Source organism: Adiantum capillus-veneris, chromosome 25, assembly GCF_014529385.1.
Source record: "Adiantum capillus-veneris isolate H3 chromosome 25, ASM1452938v2, whole genome shotgun sequence".
In the NCBI taxonomy this organism is placed as follows: Eukaryota; Viridiplantae; Streptophyta; class Polypodiopsida; order Polypodiales; family Pteridaceae; genus Adiantum; species Adiantum capillus-veneris.
In genome coordinates this window covers 116,240,814-116,266,730 of record NC_140955.1, presented here as the reverse complement: position 1 = coordinate 116,266,730, position 25,917 = coordinate 116,240,814, and the positions used below count along the sequence as shown (strand labels likewise).

At 45.0% G+C, this 25,917-nt stretch overlaps 2 protein-coding genes across 3 annotated transcripts; both read left to right on the top strand.

Annotated features, from left to right (window-relative positions):
• On the top strand, nucleotides 1–594 carry LOC147425520 (uncharacterized). The gene is made up of 3 exons (XM_086500413.1): nucleotides 1–337; nucleotides 411–467; nucleotides 563–594. Exons 1-3 carry the CDS (start codon nucleotides 1–3, stop codon nucleotides 592–594), a joined length of 426 nt encoding a protein of 141 aa, XP_086356539.1.
• LOC147425519 (beta-1,3-galactosyltransferase GALT1-like) lies at nucleotides 567–25,597 on the top strand. 2 transcript variants are annotated; one of them, XM_086500411.1, is made up of 7 exons: nucleotides 569–1,697; nucleotides 1,847–2,055; nucleotides 2,148–2,426; nucleotides 24,081–24,209; nucleotides 24,293–24,472; nucleotides 24,825–24,932; nucleotides 25,011–25,597. In XM_086500411.1, the coding sequence occupies exons 1-7, from the start codon at nucleotides 839–841 to the stop codon at nucleotides 25,221–25,223; spliced, it is 1,977 nt and encodes a 658-aa protein (XP_086356537.1). In that variant the 5' UTR covers nucleotides 569–838; the 3' UTR covers nucleotides 25,224–25,597. The 2 variants fall into 2 exon arrangements, with proteins under 2 accessions (XP_086356538.1, XP_086356537.1); XM_086500412.1 differs by lacking the exons at nucleotides 24,825–24,932; nucleotides 25,011–25,597 and adding an exon at nucleotides 24,548–24,797 and having other exon boundaries at nucleotides 567–1,697.
• Nucleotides 25,598–25,917: the final 320 nt, after the last annotated feature.

The window sequence follows — 25,917 nt, the reverse complement described above, 5'->3', positions numbered from 1 at the left end:
ATGTTGAATGCACGCTCAGTTCCAGCGAAATCTAGCACCCCTTTACTATATTTCAGTACAAGCCGACTACAGAAGGCAATGGCGTATATGACCAGGTTGGATGCCCCACCTCCCATTGCGTGCCGCGCTTTGTTCGCTCCTGATCAGCTCTCGCCATCGCCATCGCCATCGCCATCTTTGCTTTCTTCCTCGCCACCACCATCGGCAGCACTCTCACCGGCTCCTACCGGTAGGCGTGCCGCTATTAAACCCTCGTTCTTCCATCCCTTCTTTTCAACGATACCATCGCCACAGCTGAAACGTCAACGCAACTCAATTTTCAAACGCTTCAAAGCAAGTTAAGTCTCCCCGTTCGCCCACGCACGTTCATCAAATTTATCACCGTAACTGCGGTTTTACGGGTTCCCCAGCAATTACGCAGTTGCGTTTCCTTCGCAACAGCCCCGTCTCACTGCACTTTCTGACAGGTACTGCATTGCCAGCCTTGCTTGCTCAATAGCTAGTTTAAAGTGCAAGATCTCGCTTTTTGGCGGCTTGTGGTTTTCAATAATTTGCTTTGCAGAGAATGTAGGAGTTGAAACCTTGGGCGAGTGAAAGGAGGGTGTTCTGAAAGAGAGTTCTGGCTGTCTTGTGACCCATCAATCACACCGTTCACCAGGACAGTAGCTCTTTACCAAGCCTGCAATTTTGCTGTTCAGTGAATCGATTTGCCAAAGAGGCACAGGATGTAAACTCGGGACAATTCTGTTGCGCTACGTTAGAATAAGTTGTGCAAGTTACAGCTTCTTTGGCGTCTCTTACAAAGAACAACTTTTATGACAGTGTCTGTGACTTCAGAATGCATATCAATGGGCGATCGAGCCAGGAAAGCAGCAGCAAATGGCAGCAGAAGCATTTGGCTTGTTTCACCCTGTCAGAGATGAAAATATGGCTGGGTGGTTTTATGTTGTTATTTGTGTTCATGGTTATTCTGTTGAGGTTCAGGGTTTTGGAGGGACCCTTAATGCGTCCGTACCTGGACATGCTAGAGAATCAGCCATCTCTGTTCTTTTCCTCAAATAATAGTGCACAAGGCAAGCTTCATTTAGATGCTGAAGAATCTTCAACCACAATTGAGCCTCCTAAACAAATAGAGACTGCCAAGGACCCACCGATCATCCGGTTGGTTCTTTCTCATGTTAAGCATTCAGCAGAGGCTTCAGTATTGTCTTTATGGAAGCACTTAAGCCCAGTGCTCTCTCGCTCCGACTGTTTTCCTGAAGCAAAGCGAGGGATGGAAGAGTCTGAGAATAATTGGAGAGAAATGATTGAAGAACACGTGATAGAAAGTCTGCACAAAGGACATGGGTTTGTAAATAGAACTTCAGAGAAGCAGTGCCCTTATTCTCACAGTTCTGTCAATCAGACATTTGTTGATGGCCTAGATGCTGAATTGGAAATTCCATGTGGGCTAGTGGTTGATTCTTCCATCACGATTGTTGGCATGCCATGGGGTGCAGAGATGAATTTTGCCATTGAGCTTCTGGGGCCTAAGTTGCCAGGGGAACCAGAACCTTCTGTTGTCCTACATTTCAATGCCCGACTTCAAGGTGACAGGATCACGGATGAGCCTGTCATAGTTCAGAATACATGGAGTAAGGAGCATGATTGGGGAGATGAGGAACGTTGTCCAAACTCTGAGTCCGTCTCCCGTAAAGGTAATACATTCATTATTAGAAAGCACATGGGTCTATTATGGCTTTAGTCACTAGATTAGCTCGATCAACGTTTCCTACATTCAATTAAACATTAGTACAGAATCTGGGACTCCGTTTGTGGTCTGAAAGAGTTTTGATTTCTGCTGCAGTTGATGGGTTGGATACCTGCACTGAGCAAGTTGGGAAAGCTGTCATAAGGAAGAACAGCACCAGTTTGAAGGGGCCAATGGTTGGCAATGATAAATCCTGGTTTCCGTTCATGAATGGCTTACCATTTGCAGCCACATTATGGGCTGGATGGGAGGGATTTCATATGACAATAAATGGAAAACACGTTTCTTCATTCGAGTACAGGCAGGTAATGAGTTAGTTGCACCTTTGTAGCTTCAAAGGAATCTTTGCAATAGATTTTCATACTATATAAATCAGATTGTTCCGTTCTTGTTTCAGAACTTGAAACCTTCATTGGTGAATGCTGTCAGATTAAAGGGCAGTGTCAAACCTATCTCAATATTAGCAACTGGCCTACCAACATCGGAAGATATAACACATGTTGATTTAAAGTTTTTGAAAGCACCTCCTCTTGTACGGAAGCAACGCAATGAGCTTTTCATTGGTGTATTTTCTACTGGAAACAACTTTGATCGGCGTATGGCCGTTCGGCGTTCCTGGATGCAGTATGAAGCAGTTCGATCAGGGAAAGTTACAGTGCGTTTTTTCGTTGGACAGGTATATAGAGGATGTCAAGCAGTTTCTTTTTTGTTATCTTCCAAAGGTTTGCTGTTTGTAATTTTTTCACCATTTGTTTCCCACCATTCACCACCTTTTTTAAATGTGGACCTGTGTAGAACCTGTACTCCTCACATGCTAGTGTCAGATACGCTCAGTTTGACATGAATACTTTTGAATGCGGACCTGTGTAGAACCTGTACTCCTCACATGCTAGTGTCAGATACGCTCAGTTTGACATGAATACTTTTGAAGTGTGGATGCACTTGCCAAAGGATTTGGTTCACCAAATCAATAGCCGCCCTTACTACTGACATACTAACCTTGGCGAGCTTGAACGTGCTGAAGCCTTTGAAGCTTTTGTTTTTGAGACGTTTTGCAAGATTGGGCCTGGTGCGTAGAGTTTTCATCACCACTTGAAATTGGAGGGCATTTGCCAGCGGAAGTAACAGCTGGAATAGACTTTTATACGACTAGAGACGCTCTAGAACACTTTAGAATACTCGAATTGAGAGATAAACGAACAATGAAGATTCGACGCAAATGAGATGGAGTTCTCTACTCAAATCCATTGGCCCCCTAATGTAGGCGTCCCTTGCGATAACTCTTTTTATTTTTGATAGTTGGTTTACAACTCGAAGCGTGAGCCCCATGGCAAACTTTGAGTGTTTAATGGCTCACCCATCCCTACATATTTGTAGGCTTCTGGCCTCTTGCTTTTACTAGCACTAATAACTCAAGGGCCATTTGCTTTCATAACTAGTACCCAAGACTTCTGAAAAATCAATGCTTTCAAATCTTGTTTTTCAGAAACTGCTGACATGTCAAGCCATTGAAGATCCGAGCCAACGTTCTGATCTCGGCCGAGGGGTCTAAACCCTTGAAGCCGTAGTGGAAGAAGCCTTGACCTACTTACAGTTCCTCGTCGAGAGGCCCAGTTTTACAGAAGTTTATGGGACCCTGTCCGATAGGGGCCAAGTTCCTAAAGCTTGAAAATAAAGCAGCAGACACTCTCACAAGATTTACTTGCGTAAATCTTGATGACGTGCTAGCTGTATGGATCCCATGCGTTTTGCGCTGACTTCCACGTGGCATTGTATAGATTTCCGCAAATCGCATTGACAGCTTGTTGACATGGCACTGTACGAAATTTCCAGATTTGCGCTGCCAGTGTTTGAACCGGATGTTTTTGAAGACCAAATGCTTTTTAGTTGATGCTTTTCATGCATTGCTTTTGGATGGGCCTAGGGCCTTTTTATCTGATTTGTGGGCTCTCTCTCTTGCATTCTACTGCAGGCGGATGCAAAGCAGAGCCACAACGTTATACGAAGTTGAAGCAATATAAAGAAATACTAAAAAGGGCGCCATTTTTTGTGTTGGAACTCTGCCACTCCGCGTCTCGTGTGGTCTCTCTCTCTCTCACACACACACAGTCAATTGTTACTGAAGTGCTTAAAAGTTTGTTCCGTTTGTTCTTTTCTAGTTGGTACATGATGCCCTCCCATTACAATGGTATCAGAGCCTCAGTCGTGTGCTTTTTGGAAAGCATACCGGTCCTACAAGGAACAAACAGAGTGTTATGGATTTGGCAGAGTACCTGCAGTTTCTTCTTGACGAGCTTCGCGACCAGATGGTTTACCCCTTCCTCCAGCACTAGAAATAGCAAGAGCCTCTAACTGGCAACCCTCTCAACCGTCTGTCTTCAGGAACATGGTGCACCCATCTGATCTTGATCTAGTGCAACCGCCTCTGCCACCGCCGTTGCTACCTGTCACAGGACGGGCACCACGTGCCAATAGAAAAGAACAGACTGAATATACTTTCAGCTCTTCAATAACAACCGAATTGAGAGAGAGAGACTACACGCGACACGGAGTTGCAGAATTCCACCCCAGAGAGTATTGGCTTCAAACCTTGGCGCCCCTTTTGGTATTTCTTTATATTGCATCAACACAGTACAAGCCGGTACTCCAGACTCTACACCTTCTCTAGGAAGCATGCCAAAGAATGAGCCCATGGCCTCATATTTAAAGGCCCTAGGCCCAAAAGCAGTTTACATGAAAAGCCTTCAAACTCAAAAGCATATGATCTAAAAGCAATGCCCAAAAGTGCCAGTGTAAATCACGAAAATCTGTACAACTGCCACGTCAGCAACGCAAATCGCGGAAATCCGTACAGGCTGTCACGTCAGCATGTTAGCGCAATTTCCGGAGTGTCCATATGGTTGCCACGACATCAGTTGTTGTGCAAGCCTTTGTGTGTGTGTGAGTGGGTCTTGCTTTATTTTGATTCCTTTATGTCTATGGGGCCCCACCAGACGGGGTCCCATAAGTTGGTAGGACTTCTTCTTCTGCTGTTGCTTGTTCTTCTTAGGGTTTAGGCCCCTTGGCCGTGATCTGAAGGTTGGCTCTGCTCTTCACTGACTTGACACGTCAGCAGTTTGTGACACCACCACATCCCCCACCACTAGTGTCACCAGGGTATAATGGTTGGAGCCCATATGGATATCCTTATTATCCATATGCAGGGTATGCGCCTAATTAGCCAAAGCATTTTAAAGATGCGATACGATGATAAAATTTTTCTCCTTTTTTGGAGTGTGAGATCGGAAGAAAGGTTTCAGTTTCTTCAACAATTCGATAACATCTATGCTTTGGGAAACTATACGGAGGAATCGATGATTTTTTGAGCAGCGAGTTTCCTTAAAGATAATGCTATGCATTGGTGGAGTTCAATCGCTCCAAGGACATGGCAAGCTTATAAGAAACGCTAGGCCTTCAGATGCAAAAACGCTAGATCTGCTGATGTGGGGGAGTCTTGCTGAGGTGTCTGTTGAACCTCGGTTCCTGCTGCCTCTTCTGCCAGAAAGTGCTAGCGCTAGGTTTCTTATATACATGCTTGGCTAATTTGCCCAACCCAATTCCCAACAAAAGTCACTTAAAAATAATAAGTGAAAAATGTCAAAAATAGGGAAAATAGGTCTATGCACTGTAAAAATGCTCCTGATGGGTTCTGACTGAATCTGATGATCATGCTGTGTGCAACCAGAGGATATGCATCTACTCTTAAGTGTCTGGACATGCACGGTCTGCGAGCAGACTACGAAAGTGCCAGATCACTTCCTAATCTAACTGAATTGAACCCATGTCATGAAGTAGCTTGTCCACGTACACAAAGGGTTAGTTGTGCACGTGACATCCCCTCCTTTTCAAAGTGGGAGGTACTGGTACCGAACTGTATGGCGTCGAGGGAGATCGCCAACAACTTCTGGAATCTTGGAAAGGTCTCTTCGCCGGCCCACTCTGATGTGTGGGTCGTGCGATACTTGAACTTCATAAAGGTCTGCAACGCTTGCTTCTTTTGGCCGTGCTGAAAGCGACACAAAGTCGTATGTAGCTCCTTCAATGCTTCAATGTCGTCTATAGTCATGCGTCTACCTTCTTCAAGAATCTCCAAGGATGAAAATTCCTGAAACCACTTTTAACACAAAAACATGAAGATATTCATTCCACGTAAAGTGACTGGAAAAATTCAAAAATTCTATTCTTTCGAAAAAAACTGTTCATGCAATGCAAATGAACAAAGTGACGAAGTGTCAAACTGTTCATCAAACACATGCAAACAATGGGGTCAAAACTTTTCTTTCTGATCTAAATCAATCAACTGTGGCAAAATCACAATGGAAATGCCGATGCTTGATGCTTAATCCTTCTTGTGCTCTTTCGGATACTGTCATGTCAAGGAAGAGACATGGAATGTGAATTCCTTGGGTGCAAGCATTTCATCTTTTCACGAGTAATCCGCATACATCCGTGCTCATTCATGAGTGAATCGTGTTCAGCGTACAATATGTCATGCCCATGAAAAGGAATCACATAAGGACGGTGAATAAAGTACATGAAAGCATTACGAATGAAACACTCGAACAATGCGAGTCAGCATTCGAACACATAATACTTCCTGTGGGGGTTCTTTGGATCTCGACTCGAGAGCCAAGATCGGTTTTGCGTGATCGATCGAATCTGCAATGAGGTTAGCTTCACTAGAAAAAGTAGCAACTAAACCATCATCCTCACATCTTTGTCATGCAAATCATCATGCTCGTGAGATAATCACATCTTGATCATGCAAATCATCATGCTTATCATTATCATGCAAATCATGCGTGTCTTGCTTTGGAGAAGACGAGACTGAGAGAGTCTCCTTTTCCTGAGAGAGTCTCCTTTTCTTGATTCTTGTCAATCTTCACCTGCACATTAGAAATGAGAGATGAAGAATGAACAACTTGCTTCCCACAAATGACAATGGGAGAGTCACTTTTAGCATTGAAAGTGAACGTATTAGCTGCCCAATCAATGAGAGGGTTATGCTCACGAAACCATCGAATGCCTAAAAACATATCACATCCTGAGAGAGGAGAGACTACAAATTTTCTGCGGAAGGACGCTTGTTGAATAGTGAACAAAACATCAAGGCACTCTTTTGTGATGAGAGAGTCCATACCGAGAGCGAAGCCTAACACCTCAAAAGGAGATGTCGTGCTAACCTCCAATCGGGCTCTTTCGACAAGAGTCACTAATCACATCATGCATACTGCCTGGGTCAAACAATATGACAAAACGCTGACCCTTTACATGACCATAACACTTAATGAGAGACTCATCAATGGGAGGATCATGAGAAACTTGGGTCACACTCGTGTTCTCATTTATTGCATTGACAGAGGAAGTGGGGTCTGTGGGTTCTTTAGATTCATTAGATTCAAGCTTAGGACATGTTCTCTTTATGTGACCCTTGATGTGACAATGAAAACAACGACCTTCCTTAGAATAAGTGCTTTGCTTTTCCGATGTGATGTATCCTCCTAAATTCCTTGTTCTACCTTTTCATGTGGAGTGAGCTTAGGTTTAGCAATTGTGTTAGCCTTACCCTTAGGTTCATTTGGAGAGTTCTTTTCTGAGAGACTATTGGAAGATTGGTCAGAAGAGTTACTGTTCTTACGATTCTTACCATTCTTACCGTTCTGAGGGTTCTGAGAAGTCTGAAAGGTACTTGTTGAAGTCTTGTTTTCCTTGGGCTTTCCCTTGTGCTTCATCTCCTGTGCGAGAGCAATCGCTACCGCCTTGTTGAGATCGATTGGGTCGAGGACTTCGACATCAAACCTGATATAGTAGTCCAACCCGAAAATGAAAGCCTCCTTGGGCTCATCATCCGATTTGCATAATTGGGTGCCGAGCTGCAAAATACGATTAGAGAAAAACATAACTGGCATACCATTTTGCTTGAGATTGCGCCAATCGTCTTTCAACCGTGCTAGGTACTGTGGGGGCATAAACTGCGCCGAGCTTGTCTTGGAAGTCGGCCCAATTGAAGGAAAGGGGCGTGCCTTCCTCGGCTTCCTCTAGGTGCACGGTCAACTGTGCCTCTTGCCATGCGTGGTACTAATTAATGGCATCACGGCAAGGTACATAGCTGCCGTCAAAACCTTGCTATTTCCTGTATTCTTAGTTGTCGCAAAATAAGCATTAAATTGATGCAACCAAGAATGAATAACCGTAGCATCCATCTTACCATCATACTTACTGAACTGGATCTTCTCTGTGATGGGGTTGTTGGAGTCCGAATCTCAGCTTGCGCCACTTGATGAACTACCAACATCTTTGGCCGGCTCGAACTTCGAGGTGAGAACCTGTCGGACCAACTCTTGCATGTGTAGGTCTCTCTAGATCTCACGCTGGGTCCCAAGGCCGCTTGTCTTTCTTCGGTCGCCAAGCGCGCTTGCTCACGCTCATGCTCAATAGCTGCCTGTCTTGCTTCGGCTGCCAAGTGCGCTTGATCGCGCTCACGCTCCAAAGCTGCTTTTTTTTCTGCTTTTCTTTCTTTTCGTTCCTCGGCCTAGAGTCCAAGCGCGCTTCACGATCCAAGGTTTTTTGTTTGTTTTGGCGTTCACGCTCCACGGCTTCCTGTCGTTTTGCTTTTCTTTCTAGTTGTGCCATCGCAACGTGATTCGCTTCTTGTTGTTGTGCCATCATGTCCATCATCGACTTGACCAAAACTTCCATAGGAGTTGGTGCAATCCGTGGCGTAGAGGGGAAGGGGGAGGGTCAGAAAAACCTCCTGGTAGGGAAAATTCTTCGTCGCCACTTTCATGCTCATCACCTTCTTGCAAAGTATCCATTTTTGTTCGGGCGATGACCATACACTGAAGTCTTGGGTTCTTAAGTTCACGAGGAACTTGGGTTCTTGTGGTTCTGAGTCTTGAGGTTCTTGAGGGTCTTGAGTTCTTTGAGGTTCTTGAGGGTCTTGACGTTCTTCTTTCGCTTGCAATCTGTGTTAGAGAAGGATCTTCTCTTCACCCAAGCTCCTCTTTCCCGTGGGCGCACCCCTTGGCAGACTTGCGCTCACACCAAGGTTGCTTTTTCCCACCTCGTTGATTGGCCGGCTGCTAAGTGCACGATCCGCTCTCAATGAGTGAAAAGAGGCACAAGGGGAGGCTGGAGAAGCCCTTCTTTCTTGGGATTCCTGTCACTCTTCAAAAACACGATCAGGACTCCACATGCCCAAGCAGACTTGGATTACGTGCGACCGCAACAAGCAAAAAAAATAATTATGTGGTTCTTTCCTTGAGTGACATAGAACACTGCGAAAGCTCTGATACCGATGTAAGGTGCAATGGAAGTGAATGTTGAACTTTGCTCAAGATGAGTGCTCCGAACTGTGCTCAAGGTTCCTTTTACTTACGGAAGGGAGAGCCTTCTGTTCCTTTAGTGAGAGAGTGCAGGGGACACAAACAAAGTGATGAACACTGTGAATGAAGGTGCTGAGACTGAGAGATAAGAGAGAGAAGAATACGACACCAGAATGTTGTCAAACCCTCCTTCGAAGGTCCCTCTCTCTATGGCGAGAGCGGTCTACTATTGATTGCACAAATCTCTACAATGCTTTGGACTTGCCGACGATGTTGACGACGATGAGGACGACGACCAGACGGGCTGAGATCTGAAAACGCTAAGGGCTGAAATCTGCAAATCTTTTATTTGTTGAATTTTGACTCTACGTCGGTGACGATGTCGATGCAACGACAACGCGCTGAAAACGCAGAAGCTGAAATATGCGTTTTCCGGGCTGAATCTGCAAACTACGTTGGATCTGACCGTGTGGCGAGGATCTACTGCGGGAAGGTGAGATTTGCGAGGTTTGGGGGTTGTTCTGCTGTGTCTAAATGCTGAAAACTGAAAACGTTGGTCTATCTTGAGGTTCCGTCGCGGTAGATTTGCAAAATGCCGAGGCTTATATGCAAATAAAAAACGCTAGGGCTGATTTGTCCAGATGCAAAAATGCTAGGGAACTCTGCTGTGTCTTGCTGTCGTCGGGCTGATCTACCGTGCAAAACGCTAGGCTGATGCTGTGGATGAAAACGCTAGGCCTTCAGATGCAAAAACGCTAGATCTGCTGATGTGGGGGGAGTCTTGCTGTGAAGGTGCCTGTAGAACCTTGGTTCCTACTGCCTCTTCTGCCAGAAAGTGCTAGCGCTAGGTTCCTTATATACATGCTTGGCTAATTTGCCCTACCCAATTTCCAACAAAAGTCACTTAAAAATAATAAGTGAAAAATGTCAAAAATAGGGAAAATAGGTCTATGCACTGTAAAAATGCTCCTGATGGGTTCTGACTGAATCTGATGATCATGCTGTGTGCAACCAGAGGATATGCATCTACTCTAAGTGTCTGGACATGCATGGTCTGCGAGCAGACTCACAAAAGTGCCAGATCACTTCCTAATCTAACTGCACTGAACCCATGTCATGAAGTAGCTTGTCCACATACACATAGGGTTAGATGTGCACGTGACACTGGATCTTGTCAGAATGGGACAACTTGTTAATGCTTGCCACGGAGACTATGGAAGACTATAACCAAAGGTTTCTCGACGTCTACCTTCCGATGTCTTTCTTCAAAGTGATTCCCTTGGAGGTTAGTGGAGCGATACACAATTGGACTGCCATCACTGTTACAGGAGTATTGTCTGTCTAAACAAGTATCCACAATGCAAGAGCTTATGGACCATGCCATAGTCGGCTACAAGCTAATGTAAGGCAAGCTAGAGTTTACTACAGAAGCCATAGCTACTCGGAACGAGGACTGGAACGTAACGGGAACGGGAACGGGAACGGGAGGGTGCGGAACGGGACGGGAACGGGAGGGAGGAGGGGGCCGGAACGAGAACGGGGCCCGAATGGTAGACCAAAGAAATCATATATATTATATGTATTATAGGCTCATATGTTAGTGAAAACTATAAGCTAAGCTTTTGAATTCGACCATCCTAATTAGAGCCATATTTAGACACATTTTACGATTACGGAGCTTGAGACAAGGATGGAGTTGAGAGAGAGAGAGAGAGAGAGAGAGAGAGAGAGAGAGAGAGAGGAATGGAGCTTGAGACACGAGAGGGAGGGATGGAGCTTGAGAAAGAGAGTACAAGCCACATTTGTTCTTTAAGGATGTTGCGTTTTCCGCCAAAAAAGAACAGGTAGAAGCTAGAGCTCCATGTCCAAGCTTAAAGCTTTAGCAAGGAGAGTAGCTCAGTAGAGATGTTGAGAGCTTGAGGAGGAGGTGAGACGATGTAAGGTGCAGGGGAATGAATGTTTGAACTTTGCTCAAGATGAGTGCTTTGAACTGTGGTTCCTTTTGTCCTTATGGAAGGGAGAGCCTTCCGTTCTTAATGAGAGAGTGCAATGAACACAAACAAAGTGAATGGACACTGTGCGTGAAAGTGTATGAGACTGAAAGATAGAGAGAGAAGAATACGACACCAAAATGTTGTCAAACCCTCCTCCGAAGGCCCCACTCTCTATGGCTAGATTTGTCTACTTATGATTGCACAAATCTCTACAATGCTTGGACTTGCCGACGATGTCGACGACGATGAGGACGACGACGAGACAGGCTGAAATGGCGACGATGCGACGACGACGCGCTGAAAACACAGCTGCTGAAATCTGCGTTTTCCGGGCTGAAACTGTAAACCTTGTGGGAACTGACCGTGCGGCGAGGATCTGCTAGGGAAGGTGAGACCTGTGAGGTTCGAGACTTGATCTGCGGTGTCTAAGGGCTGAAAACTGAAAACGCTGGTGGTTCTTGATGTTCCGTCGCGATGATCTGCAAAAACGCTGAGGTTGTGATGCAAACCAGAAACGCTAGGGCTGAAATTGTCTTCTGCTGTCGCCGGATGTCCTGCAAATGCAAAACGCTAGGCTGATCTGCTGTGTCGTGTCGACGCCGGGCTGATCTGCTGTGCACAAATCACCAAGGCTGGTCTTGTAGATGAAAAACGCTAGGGTTGTCCTGCTGATACAGAAAACGCTAGGCCTCTTGGGTTCTTCTGAGAAGTTGCCTGTTGAGCGAGTGCTCTTGCTACCTCTTTTGCTAGGAAGTGCTAGCTTTGGTTTGCTTATATATTATCTTAGCAAAATTGGCCTACCTACTTTCCAACAAGTCACTTAAAATAATAAGTAAAAAATGTCAAAAATAGGGAAAATAGGTCTATGCACTATAAAAATGCTACTGATTGGATCTGACTTGAATCTGATGGTCATGCTGTGTGCAACCAGAGGATATGCATTTAAGTGTATGGACATGCACGGTCTGCGAATAGACTCACAAAAGTGCCATATCACTTCCTATTGTAGACTGACTAGACTGAATTGAACCCTGATCATGCTGTAGCTTGTCCATGGACACATAGGGTTGGATGTCGTGACATTCCCTCCTTTTCAAAGTGAGGTACTGGTACCGAACTGTATGGCGTCGAGGGAGATCGTCAATAGCATCCGGAATCCTGGAAGGGACTCTTCGCCGGCCCACTATGATGTGTGGGTCATGCGATACTTGAACTTCATAAAAGTCTGCAACGCTTGCTTCTTTGGGCCGCGCCGAAAGCGACAGAGTCTTTTGTGGCTCCTTCAATGCTTCAACTTCGTCTAGAGTCATGCTTCTTCCTTCCTCAAGAATTTCCATGTCTGAAAATTCTTGAAACCACTTCCAAGGCAAAAACATGAACATACCCATTCCATGTAAAGTGAGTGGAGAAAATCTTGTCTTCCTAAAAGACCGTGCATGCAATGTAGATGAACAAATAGACGGAGTGCCAAACCGTTCACCACACACACGCAAACAATGAGATCGAATCTTTCTCTTCTGATCTAAAGCAATCAACTGTGGCAATTCACATCAGAAATGCCCATGCTTGGTGCTCATACTTTCTTGTGCTTTTTCTACAACTGTGTCGTGCCAAGGAAGAGACATGGAATGTGACTTCCTTGAATGCATACTTTTCAGCTTTTCATGAATAATCCGCATACATCCGTGCTCATTCATGAGTGAAACGTGCTCAACGTACAATATGTCATGCCTAGGAAAAGGGATCACATAAGACGCTAACTAAAATACAGGAAACGATCACTAATGAAACACTTGAACAATGCGTGTTGACGAATCATTCGAACACATAGTACTTCCTGTAAGGGTTCTTTGGACCTAGGCTCGAGAGCCAAGATCGGTTCGTAGTGTTTGATCGAATCTGCCTGGGGGGGGGGGGGGGTTGTTGTGGACCTCGACTCGAAAGCCAACCGCAAACTCTCACCTGTGCGTAACTCTCTCTCTCTCTCTCTCTCTCTCTCTCTCTGTGTTCCCCTCTTTTGTCCCTTGTGCTGCGTGCAACGGTTTCTTTCCTTACATTTTGTTTGTTGTTCTTACGCAGTTTTTGTTTTGTTTTTCTTGGTTTCTGTTTGTTTAAATTGCTTCCTTGTATGCGCCTTGTTTCTCTTGTGTGTGATGCTTGTGCTTGTGGATCTACATGTGCTTGGGATGAGTGCGTTCTGCATGATTGCTTGTGGGTGAGGTGTGTGTGCGTGTAAGTTTGCCTGTTGTGCGTGTGTCACGTGACACATCCAACCCTATGTGTCCGTGGACAAGCTACAACACGACAAGGGTTCGGTTAGTCCAGTCAGTCTAGATTAGAAGTGTTCTGGGACTTTTGTGAGTCTGTTCGCAGACCGTGCATGTCCAGACACTTCATATCCTCTGGTTGCACACAACATGATCATAAGCATTCCCATTTGAATCCATCAGAATCCTTCAGGGGAATTTTCCAGTGCATTTAGCCTATTTTCCCTATTTTTGACATTTTTGACTTATTATTTTTAAGCGACTTTTGTTGGAAAGTAAATAGGGCAAATTGAGTAAGTTTGTATATAAGCAAACCTAAACTAGCACTAATTGGCAGAAGACGCAGCAGGAGCACATGCTCAACATGCAACTTCTCAGCAGAACCCCCAAGAGGCCTAGCGTTTTTGCTCCACAACCACCACCTAGCGTTTTTGGACCAGATCAGCCAGCGTTTTTGCACTTGCAGATTCCGGCGACAGCAGACATCAGATCAGCCTAGCGTTTTGCATTTGCAGGACAACCGGCTGCAGAGCAGAGCAGATTTTCAGCCCTAGCGTTTTTGCATCTGCATCATACCCCAGCGTTTTGCATATTCTCCACGACGGAACCTCAAGAAACACCAGCGTTTTCAGTTTTCAGCCCTTAGCAATCGCAGAAGAACCCCCGAACTTCACAGATCTCACCTTCCTGCAACAGTTTCTCGCCGCACGGTCAGTTTCTGCAAGGTTTACAGTTTCAGCCCGGAAAACGCAGATTTCAGCATCTGCGTTTTCATCGCGTCGTCGTCGTACCGACATCGTCACCGAGATAGAGTCAGAATTCAGCAGATAAAGATTTGCAGATTTCAGCCCTTACAGTTTCCAGATTTCAGCTCGTCTCGTCGTAGTCCTCATCGTCGGCAAGTCCAAGCATTGTAGAGATTTGTGCAATCATAAGTAGACCGCTCTCGCCATAGAGAGTGGGGCCTTCGGAGGAGGGTTTTACGTCTCTGGTGTCGTATTTCTCTTCTTTCTCTATCTCTCAGTCTCATACACTTTCACACACAGTGTCCATTCACTTTGTTTGTGTCCATTGCACTCTCTCATTAAGAACGGAAGGCTCTCCCTTCCATAAGAACAAAGGAAACCTTGAGCACAGTTTAGAGCACTCGTCTTGAGCAAAGCGCAAACATTCATTCCGTTGCACCTAACGTTTGTATCACTCAAGGAAAGAACCACAAGAATCACTGAATTTTCTTTGCTTGTGGAAGTCGCACGAACCCAAGTTCGCTTGGGCGTGTCGATTCCTATTCGTGTTTTTGAAGAGTGACAGGAACCCCAAGAAAGAAGGGCTTGTCCAGCCTCCCCTTGTGTCTCTTTTCACCCATTGAGAGCGGACCGTGCACTTAGCGGCCGGCCAATCGACGTGAGGTGGGAAAAAGCAACCTTGGTGTGAGCGCAAGGCTGCCAAGGGGTGCGCCCGCAGAAAGGAGTAGAACTCGGGTGAAGAGAAGATCCTTCTCAAACGCAGTTGGCTAGCGAAAGAAAGGCTCAAGAACCTCAAGACCCTCAAGAACCTCAAGAATCTCAAGACCCCAAGAATCCAAGTTCCTCGTGAACTTAAGAACCCAAAAACCCACAAGAACCCACGACTTCAGACTGGTCATCACTCGAAGCGGAATGGATACTTCGCTTGGAGGAACTGAGCATGAGAGTTCCTTGTGAACTTAAGAACCCACAAGAACCCACGACTTCAGACTGGTCATCACTCGAAGCGGAATGGATACTTCACTTGGAGGTGCTGAGCATGAGAGAGGCGAAGAAGAATTTTCCCCACCGAGAGGTTTTTCCGACCCTCCCCCTCCCATCTACATCAAGGATTGCTCTAACTCCTATGGAGGCTTTTGATCAGATGTTTATGGAAAGGAAGTTAGAACGCGAAAGCAAGATATGTAGAAAGAATGGTAGAAATGGAACGCAGACACGTAGAAAGAAGAGCAGAAAGAGAAGCAGAACGAGAAGCAGCAAGGAAGGAAGCCAAAGCAATACAAGAACATAGCGACCGACAAAACAAAGAGTTCTGGCGACTCTTCTCAAGTTCAGGCACAGATGCAAGAGATTTGGGGAAAGGAGACTCTCAGTCTTGTCTTCCCCAAAGCTAAACTCACATGATTTGCATGATGATAAGCATGATGATTTAGATGACAATGACAAGCTTGATGATTTGCATGATCAAGATGTGATTTCTCACAAGCATGATGATTTGCATGATCAAGATGTGATTTCTCACAAGCATGATGAGTTGCATAAAGATGATGTGATTGTTCACAAGGATGATGTGTGATTGGATGCTTTTTCTAGCGAAGCTAACCTCGTTGTAGATTCGATCAATCACGAAGAACCGATCTTGGCTTTCGAGTCGAGGTCCAAAGAACCCCCACAGGACGATTCTATCATTCAGGAAGAACCGATCTTGGCTCTCGAGCCTAGGTCCAAAGAACCCTTACAGGAAGTATTATGTGTTCGCATGATTGATACACACGCATTGTACGAGTGTTTCATTCGTGATCGTTTCGTGTATTTTCGTCAGCATCTTTATGTGATCCTTTTCCTAGGCATGACATATTGTACGTTGAGCACGTTTCACTCATGAATGAGCACGAATGTATATGGATTGTTCACGAAAAGCTGAAAAGTATGCATTCACGGAAGTCACATTCAATGTCTCTTCCTTGGTACGACACAGTTGTAGAAAGAGCACATGAAAATATGAGCACCAAGCATGGGCATCTCCGTTGTGAATTGCTACAGTTGATTGATTTAGATCAGCACGACAAGATTCGATCTCATTGTTTGCGTGTGTGTGGTGAACGGATTAGCACTCCGTCTCTTTGTTCATCTACATTGCATGCACAGTCTTTGAGGAAGACAAGATTTTTTCCACTCACTTTACATGGAATGGGTATGTTCATGTTTTTGTGTTGGAAGTGGTTTCAGGAATTTTCAGCCATGGAGATTCTTGAAGAAGAAAGAAGCACGACTCTCGACGAAGTTGAAGCATTGAAGGAGCCACAGAAGACTGTGTCGCTTTCGGCGCGGCCCAAAGAAGCAAGCGTTGCAGACCTTTATGAAGTTCAAAGTACCGCACGATCCACACATCAGAGTGGCCCGGCGAAGAGTCCCTTCCAGGATTCTGGATGCTATTGGCGATCTCCCTCGACGCCATACAGTTCGGTACCAGTACCTCACTTTGAAAAGGAGGGGATGTCACGTGACACATCGAACCCTATGTGTCCGTGGACAAGCTACACCACGACAAGGGTTCAATTAGTCCAATCAGTCTAGATTAGAAGTGTTTGGCACTTTTGTGAGTCTGTTCGCAGACCGTGCATGTCCAGACACTTAGTGTAGATGCATATCCTTTGGTTGCACATAGCATGATCATAAGCATTCTCATCAGAATCCTTCAGGGGAATTTTCCAGTGCATTTAGCTTATTTTCCCTATTTTTGACATTTTTCACTTATTATTTTTAAGTGACTTTTGTTGGAAATTAGGTAGGGCAAGTTGAGTAAGTTTGTATATAAGCAAACCTAGACTAGCACTAATTGGCAGAAGAGGCAGCAAGAGCACACGCTCAATAGGCAACTTCTCAGTAGAACCCCCAAGAGGCCTAGCGTTTTTGCTCCATAGCAACCACGCGTTTTTGGACCAGATCAGCCAGCGTTTTTGCACTTGCAGATTCCGACGACAGCAGAACATCAGATCAGCCTAGCGTTTTGTATTTGCAGGACAACCGGCTGCAGCAGAGCAGATTTCCAGCCCTAGTGTTTTTGCATTTGCATCGTACCCCAGCGTTTTGCATATTCTCCGCGACAGAACCTCAAGAAACACCAGCGTTTTCAGTTTTCAGCCCTTAGCAATCGCAGAAGAACCCCCGAACCTCCCAGATCTCACCTTCCCGCAGCAGTTCCTTGCCGCACGGTCAGTTTCCGCAAGGTTTACAGTTTCAGCCCGGAAAACGCAGATTTCAGCATCTGCGTTTTCAGCGCGTCGTCGTCGTACCGTTGTCACCGACATAGAGTCAGAATTCAGCAGATAAAGATTTGCAGATTTCAGTCCGTCTCGTCGTCGTCCTCATCGTCGTCGACATCGGCGGCAAGTCCAAGCATTGTAGAGATGCAATCATAAGTAGACCGCTCTCGCCATAGAGAGTGGGGCCTTCGGAGGAGGGTTTTACATCGTCTCTGGTGTCGTATTTCTCTTCTCTCTCTATCTCTCAGTCTCATACACTTTCACACACAGTGTCCATTCACTTTGTTTGTGTCATTTGCACTCTCATTAAGAACGGAAAGCTCTCCCATAAGAACAAAGGAAACCTTGAGCACAGTTCGGAGCACTCATCTTGAGCAAAGCGCAAACATTCATTCCGCTGCACCTAACAACGTGTTTACTGCATGTTCTTTTTTTGTTTCATTTTTTATTGTTTGATGGGTGATTTAGGTTTAAAATTGGTTTGGTGGGTGCGTTGGGCAATTTCTACCTCGCCTTAAGATTTGCCCTATATACTGCTTCCGCTTGCAGGCTGAAGAATGTCATAGCCTTGTTGATCATTGCCAGGGATGGGTAGAGGCTCTTGGGGCGGATTTTTGTGCAGGGTCTCCCTGCGGTGATGTCTCTTCTGTTGGAATGCGCATTGTATACGGCCTTGGAGATCCGAGTTCGCTATCGGAGATTCTTTAGTGGAGTTTTCGGCCTTCTCTTGCCATCGAGGTGGCCTGTTTCTGCTTTAGCTCTTTGCTACTTTCTTCCCTCACTCCCCTGCTCCTAGCTTTTGTTGTATCACCCATCTTTTGTAACTTTGTATCATTGGTGGTTTTCCCCTATGGTTAGTAATCATTGAATATCTAAGGAGTTTTTTCACTATCAGATTTTTCATCCTTGTATGCCCACGGGTTGATGTAATGCCTTTGGGTGTGTAACTCTGATTATGTAATACAAAAGGGTACCAAGCCCCACTTCGTTTGAGAGAGAGAGAGAGAGAGAGAGAGAGAGAGAGAGAGAGAGAGAGAGAGAGAGAGAGAGAGAGAGAGAGAGAGAGAGAGAGAGAGAGATGAAATGTTATATTAACGTCTTCAAAAGGCCAAAATGACCTATGAGACCAGTCTGTTACAAAATAGTGAATCTGATATCATTGTATTAGCATCATGCAAGAATAAAGAAAGTACTTGCTCTGGCAACAGAGCAAGGGGACCCTTGAGGGTTTGGGACCCGATATTCCGTGTCGTGTCTTTTCTCTCTCTCTCTCTCTCTCTCTCTCTCTCTCTCTCTCTCTCTCTCTCTCTCTCTCTCTCTCTCTCTCTTTTGTTTAGTTCAGTTCTTTCAAGTGAAGTAAAGTGTCCCTTGTGTTTGTGCGGAGTACTAGATCCGAGCTACATCCATAAACACTTCCGCTGCACCAGACATTGGTATCAGAGCTCTGTGCGTGCTTTGGCTTTGCGAACTCAAGGGAAGAACCTAAAGAAGAACCCCAAAAGAATCAAGAACCTCAAGAACCCAAGAACCATCAAGAACCCAAGCAGAACCAAGAACCCAAAGAACCTCTCCCAGTTTTTTTTTCTGAAGAATCTTTGAGTCCCGACCATGGACTTACCAGATCCCATCTTCATTGCCATGCCTTTGAAGGAAGATGACCATTGGATACACGACAACCCATATCTTTGTTGGGGTGCTTTAGCTATGGAGGCATGGTGGTGCAGGTGGAGATGCAGCAGAAGGCGAGAGAGAGAGAGAGAGAGAGAGAGAGAGAGAGAGAGAGAGCGATGTCGACTCAGCTTGAATAAAACAACGCTACTACTTTTTTATTAAAGGAAGCCTTTTACATAGTCTTTGGAAAGGTGATATCAACCACACCTTTTCCACATCCAAGCTCAACTAATTTGATGGCCTATAGCTGTATGCTTTGAGTCTTGTTCTCACGGGCTAACCGACACGGACTTGAACCCAACAATCCCCCCCTCAAGCCCGAACTAGACAAGCAACTCATGATACCTCGAGTTTTTGGTGTACTCGTCAACTGTGAGTTTTAGGTTTTCTCTCAACCAAGGATTTCTGGTGTATCCATAACCTGGTGCTAGATCAGTAACCCCCCCTTGAATGGATAGGGTGTAGGTCAAAAAATAAGTTAGCTACCAAAAATGGAGTTTTTGGTTCACTGCCAAACCTTGGTTTATGGTGTACCCAGTATCCTCATGAGAGTGCAACAAAAATGGGTTGAGAACTGATAAAAATTGGGAGGTCTTACCACTTATCTTTGTGGTAGTGTCTATAACCCGTACAATTTATTTTGACTAAACCACATGAAAAGAGTTGATCTAGAAATTTCCTCATCAACAAAATATATTGGAGATTCAGTGTCTCCCTCAACCACATGAATTTGAGTTTTACCCTTTTGAAAGCACTTATTTGACGGATGATTTGTTTTACCACAGTGAACATAAGGATTCTTCTTGAAATAGTCTTTCGTCTGATGATTGTTGCGTCCACAAATGGCACAAGATCTGGTTCCATTGAATGGTCGAGATGAAGCTGTTGTAGTAGTACATTTAGTGATTGCATATGCACTGGAAGTATCAGAAGAACTGGTGGGGGGTACGGCATTCGAGACTGTATATGCACTGGGAATAATAGTAGAATTGGTACTAGGTACCCTGCGTTCTTCTTCCTACAATGAATTGATGATACCATCCAAGGATAGGCAGCGGATCTTTCTCTTTTAAAACAGTAACAATCTGATGAAATTTGTAAGTCGAACTTTTTAACAAAATGGCTATGAGATCTTCTTCTGGTACTGAAGCTTCGACATAAACAAGTTGAGTTCTAATACTCTTCAGTCTATTGGCTAAAGCTGCAATATTTTCATCTTCACGCATGCGGATGGAATATAATTCCATTTTTAAACTCATTTTTGAATACTTAGCTTTGGCACCGAAAAGCTTCTCTAACTCTATCCAAGCAGCACTTGAAGAATCAACATCGTCCAAATAATGAATAAAATCGTCTTCTAAGGAGGTTAGGATAATACCAAAAGCTTGTTCGTCTTTCCTTTGTAGCTCGGCAGATAATGCCCTTGTAACTGCAACGGATGTTCCAGATTCGTCGGCTGCGAGAGGCTTGACCACGTTCCATAAATTTTTGCACATCAAATACCCTTTAACTTTGATCTGCCAAGTGTGGAAGCCGGATCTGTTGAATTTATCCACCTTTGAGGCCATATTCGATATGTCAAGGATATCTTGGTCTTGTTTGCTATGCTTGCAGATAACGATCGTCGACCTTGGTTAATAGAATGTTGAATTGCCTTTTGCCAAACCTTCAACACTGCTTGAAAGAGTTGGCAGCAACTGAATTGCATTAAATAGCCTATTTGTAGTAGCTTAAACGTGAACACTGAGCATCGAGCATCGAGCACCGAGCGTGAAATCCCTTTTGCGAGCACGGGGGTGTGACATCCCTTTTGCTTAAAGGGTTAATGGACATTGGCCACTTTGATTAAAGTGTGAAACTGGATAAAAATAACAAAAACTCAAACTATCATGGCGAGTTCTCTGTAGGCGACAGCGCCGTTTACGGTTTGCTTCACAACAGGCGATGGCGAGTGTTTTAGCAGAGGCTGATGTGTCGAAAAAGCCTTACAATAGCAGGGCGATCATGTTGATGCTGTTTGTGGTTGGTTTGCTGCAGGTCGTCACGTTGCTTTCTCTCTCTGTAAGCGGTAGGTCCCGCGAGGCTTCTCGAGCACAGCCCTCGAGGCTCTGATACCAGTTGTTGGGGTGCTTTAGCTATGGAGGCATGGTGGTGCAGGTGGAGATGCAATAGAAGGTGAGAGAGAGAGAGAGAGCGAGGTCGACTCAGCTTGAATAAAACAACGCTACTACGTTTTGATTAAAGGAAGTCTTTTACATAGTCTTTGGAAAGGTGATATCAACCACACCTTTTCCACATGCAAACTCAACTAATTTGATGGCCTATAGCTGTATGCTTTGAGGCTTGTTCTCACGGGCTAACCGACACGGGCTTGAACCCAACAATCTTGAGTACCAGGATCTACTTGCCTCCTATGCGGACATGGAAGGAGTATCACCTTGATCTCTTTTCCCGATCCCTGCATTAGGCATTATGTTCTTGGCATCTAGCTACATCCATTTCCCTCGTCATTGAAACCTTGGAGAAGACTCTAGAACCACACCTCAGTCCATCAGCACGGGGAATGCTTTCTCCACAGATATTGTTTGGGTGTCAGCAAAGACCAGACAAAGTGGTCACATAAATTTGTTGGCTAGTAACCCTTATGATAGGTATTTTCATCCCAAGCAGTACCCGTAGAACCCACAGTACCTGCAGAACCCACAACACCTGCAGTACCCATAGTCACCTGTTTTGGAGGAGTTTTCATCTGTCTATGCATCCACATGCATCACAAGCACTCAGCATCAGAAGTACTGATAGAAGTTCGACAGCTGTGCCTCACTTTTAACAGGGGGGATGTCACGTGCGCACTTCACTTGCGCCACGTGGACATGCTTCTGCCATGGTCTAGCATCAGTCATAGCCTAGCGTAGGACCGAGCCTGGCACTTTGTGAGCCTCTAGCAGGACGTGCATGTTCAGGCTGGTCATAGTTGCATACCCTCTCTTGCATAGTATAGCATTTTCAGCATATAGGATTTTGTACCGCTTGAACCACCTCTTATGTGGTCACTTATTTATTAAGTGACTTGGGGGCAAATAAATGAAATCGTGTGCTGCCTATTAGCCTGCTCGACCCAGCCTTTGGTGGGTATATAGGCAGCCAGGGGGCAGCATTTGTAAGGCAGGAGTCAGAGGAGGAGAAGCACCTGCAGTTTCTCAGCCTCTTGGGCATTTGCAGCAAGATTGCAAGCCCCTCCTCATAGGCCTTCAGCGTTTTTGGGCAGCAGCAGAGCTTGTGCCTGCTCTGGAGTCATCAGGACCAGCGTTTTCAGATTTGCAGCAGCCAGCGTTTAGCATCATTTTAGCCTCAGCATTATCAGAATTCAGCAGCCAGACAGTCAGTGTTTTAGCCCAGATTCAGCCAGCTTTTCAGTCTCAGCTTTTAGCCTCATCGCATCGGTGTTTTCAGTTCAGCCATCGCCGCATCGGCGACAGCAGAATAGTGCCCTTGTCGTCGCCATCGTCGACACAGTACACCATAGTACCCGCAAGACCCTTAGCACCTTGTCGTCGACTTCGCCGTCTTCGGCATAGAACCTGTCGTCGAGATCTCTGTCTTCGACATAGACCATCAGTAGCCCATCGTCGTCGTCATCTCCGTCTTCGACATAGAACCCGTCGTCGACCTCTCTGTCTTCGACATAGTTCCCATCAATACCTCGTCTTCGTGTCATCATCATTGTCGACATAGTCCCCATCAGTACCTCGTCGTCGACATCATCGTCATCGACATAGAACCTCTATACCTCAATACCCTAGTACCTCAAAACCCTTCCGTGTCACAGTACTAATACCCAGCATCAGTAGCATCAGTACCCATTAGCATCAGCATCTCAGCATTCATTCATTGCATCAGCATTGTGCAAGAATAAAGAAAGTACTTACTCTGGCAACAGAGCAAGGGGATCTGAGGGTTTGGGACCCGACATTTGGTGTCATCTCTCTCTCTCTCTCTCTCTCTCTCTCTCTCTCTCTCTCTCTCTCTCTCTCTCGTGTCTTTCTCTTTCGTTCAGTTCAGTTCTTTCAAGTGAAGTAAAGTGTCCCTTGTGTTTGTGCGGAGTACTAGATCCGAACTAAATCCATACACACTTCCATTGCACGTGACACTAGAAAACTCCCATATATCATCATCTAGTATAGAGAAAGGTGACTGTCCTCTGGATGCAATATATACTGACGTACTGGGGGGAAGTAACATATGGCAATGTATAGAAATCGGCCTGTGTCACCTCACCCACATGTATCTAGCATGATCATCTCTCCGTACAATATGTAGTAGTGGCTGTAACTACTCCCTAAATAGCACTGCTGCTCCTCCTGAACCTCTACTCCCATGCTCAGATCTCGCGACTGTTTTCTGGGCTGTCCATGTGGCATAAGCTGTCTAGGGGCTTGATGAGTCTTTGAGAAGCTGTTCTCAAAGGCACCTACATCAAGTCGAAGAGACCCATTACAGGTCCAAACTGCTATTTTAAGTTTGGTCCCATAGGTCTCAAAACCTCATTGGGAGGGTTGGTCCAAAATGATGACCTTCCCTCTGTAGAAAGATAACTTTCTTTCCTTCCTGGCTGTCAAGATGCGTGGCATACATTCCCGCATGTGTACTAGCTGGCTCTGAGTAAGGTCATCCCGTAAAAAGATACCTGTCCCTTTGAGGGTTTTACTTATAATAATGAACTCTCTCCTAGCCTCCAAAGTGGAAAACGTAAGATTAGAGCAGCCTCTTTCGAGGCACCTTCATTATTGGCATGACACTTCTTTTCCCAACTCTCCAAGCACCTGTATGTTCAGGGTTGGTGATGGCCATGAGCCTGCATAACACCTGGGTCTCTTCTTCTACATTTTTACTTTGCTTGAGGCCTGTCACCCTCACATGCAGCGCCCTAACTCTCCGTGTGTGTGTGTGTGTGTGTGTGTGTGTGTGTGTGAGAGAGAGAGAGAGAGAGAGAGAGAGAGAGAGAGAGAGAGAGTCTGGCAGCATGCAAACAAGCAAGTAAACAAGGAGATCTGGAGGGAAGCTGTGACTTATGGGGACATTCAGTTGATGCCTTTTGTGGACTACTATAACTTGATAACTATAAAGACAATTGCCATCTGCATTTTTGGGGTATGTTCTACTTTTGTGAGCTTTGGATACGCAGCAATAGCCTCTTATTTCACCGTGATCACTGATAATGGTCCAAATGGCAGACGGAGCAATTAAGATCAAAGTACATAATGAAGACAGATGATGACACTTTCGTGAGAGTAGATGAAGTGCTTTCAGTTTTGAATAAAGCACAGGAGAAGAAAGGCCTTTTGTACGGTTTGCTTGAGTTTGATAGCGAGCCACATCGAGATCCTAACGACAAATGGTTTATTAGTGCAGAGGTATTTATGTTGCTATTTTGCATCTTTTTAAAACAAAAGATTTTTGGTGGATAAGGGGGTCTTTTTTCTCTGCAGAACCTTCTAGTGAGGGATGGTTTTCATGAATTTGCATCGTCGCCATTTGCAGAGTTTTTGCTTTTGGGAAAATTACAAAAATAATGTTTGCAAGATTATCGAAGGGTATTATTGGAAAAGTGTGAGGGCATTTTGATAGTGTTTGGTAAGATATGAGGGGCATTCTGGGAAATTTTTGAAATTTGAGGGGTATTTTGAGAATTTCCACTAACTCCAGGCATATTTTGGTGATTTTCCCTTTTTTTGGGTGCTTTCAAAGAGTCGGTCTGGATTGCAGGAATGGCCTCATCCCTCCTATCCACCATGGGCTCATGGTCCTGGATACATCATTTCAAGGGACATAGCCAGTTATATTGTACAGGGTCATAAGGACCGAAGTCTTAAGGTCGGTTCTGCTCCGTTTCACCTTTAGCATGTATGTAAGGCGATTTCTCTGTCTAAGTTGGATCATGTTTTGGTACAGCTCTTCAAGCTTGAAGATGTATCCATGGGAATATGGATCGAAGAGTACAAGAAAAAGGATCGTGAAGTCAATTACGTTAATGATAATAACTTCAACAATGCAGGATGCAATGATGGATATGTCATTGCACACTATCAGAACCCTAAGCACATGACATGCTTGTGGGGCAAGCTAAAGGAAGGGGCAGGGGCTATTTGCTGCAATGACCCATGACGACTGCCCATTAACCTGTCCAATTTTAAAGAGGCGGCACTAACGCAGAGTGTAACATATCATTGTTGCTTGACCCTTTTTGGAATGGCAAGAGTGGTATTTCTAACCCACACACGGGAAAGCTGAAACCCCCACCCCAGGGGGCAACATTTTGGAAGGTGTCAGATGTAGTGCCTTCTGCTGATCAAAATGGATGTAAAGGTGCCCTGAGAAGGGTGATGTATAGCATTCTCAGAGTAATTTGTATAGCAATTAGTCATTCTTGAAGGAGACTTGTTCTTGTCTGGTGTAGTATGTGCTCTCCAAGGGTACATGAAGTCAGACGGCATTCTCATAAATTGTTATTTGCTCATAAGTTGATTTTTTTTTGGGTATTATTTGCTCATAAGTTGATATATTTTACGAACCCTGCTCTACTTTCTTTACACGATTATTGTTCTGTTTATAAGTTGTCCTTCAAGCATCTTTATAAGTTCTCCTTCAAAAAATTTCTGAGAGAATCTATTCACTATGCAGAAATGTGGTTAATTATTCAAAAATGGACAGTCACAAACGTGCATGGTGCAATTCTGCACGATGCTTTTTCGCTACACCTAGTGTTCCTCTTGTGCATGGGAGATGTCGCTGGTTGTGAATGGGTTGGTTGTGGACATGAAAATTGTAAGATTTTACACTAGTTCTGTAATTGGATAAT

Excerpts from the sequence above, each read along its gene's own strand:
- LOC147425519 (XM_086500411.1), top strand. The coding sequence starts at position 839 with ATGCATATCAATGGGCGATCGAGCCAGGAAAGCAGCAGCAAATGGCAG. Across the intron at positions 1,698-1,846 it reads TGAGTCCGTCTCCCGTAAAG|TTGATGGGTTGGATACCTGC; the intron begins GTAATACATTCA and ends TTTCTGCTGCAG. Across the intron at positions 2,427-24,080 it reads TGCGTTTTTTCGTTGGACAG|CATGCAAACAAGCAAGTAAA; the intron begins GTATATAGAGGA and ends AGAGTCTGGCAG.
- LOC147425520 (XM_086500413.1), top strand. The coding sequence starts at position 1 with ATGTTGAATGCACGCTCAGTTCCAGCGAAATCTAGCACCCCTTTACTA. Across the intron at positions 338-410 it reads TTTCAAACGCTTCAAAGCAA|CAATTACGCAGTTGCGTTTC; the intron begins GTTAAGTCTCCC and ends CGGGTTCCCCAG. Across the intron at positions 468-562 it reads CTCACTGCACTTTCTGACAG|AGAATGTAGGAGTTGAAACC; the intron begins GTACTGCATTGC and ends TTTGCTTTGCAG.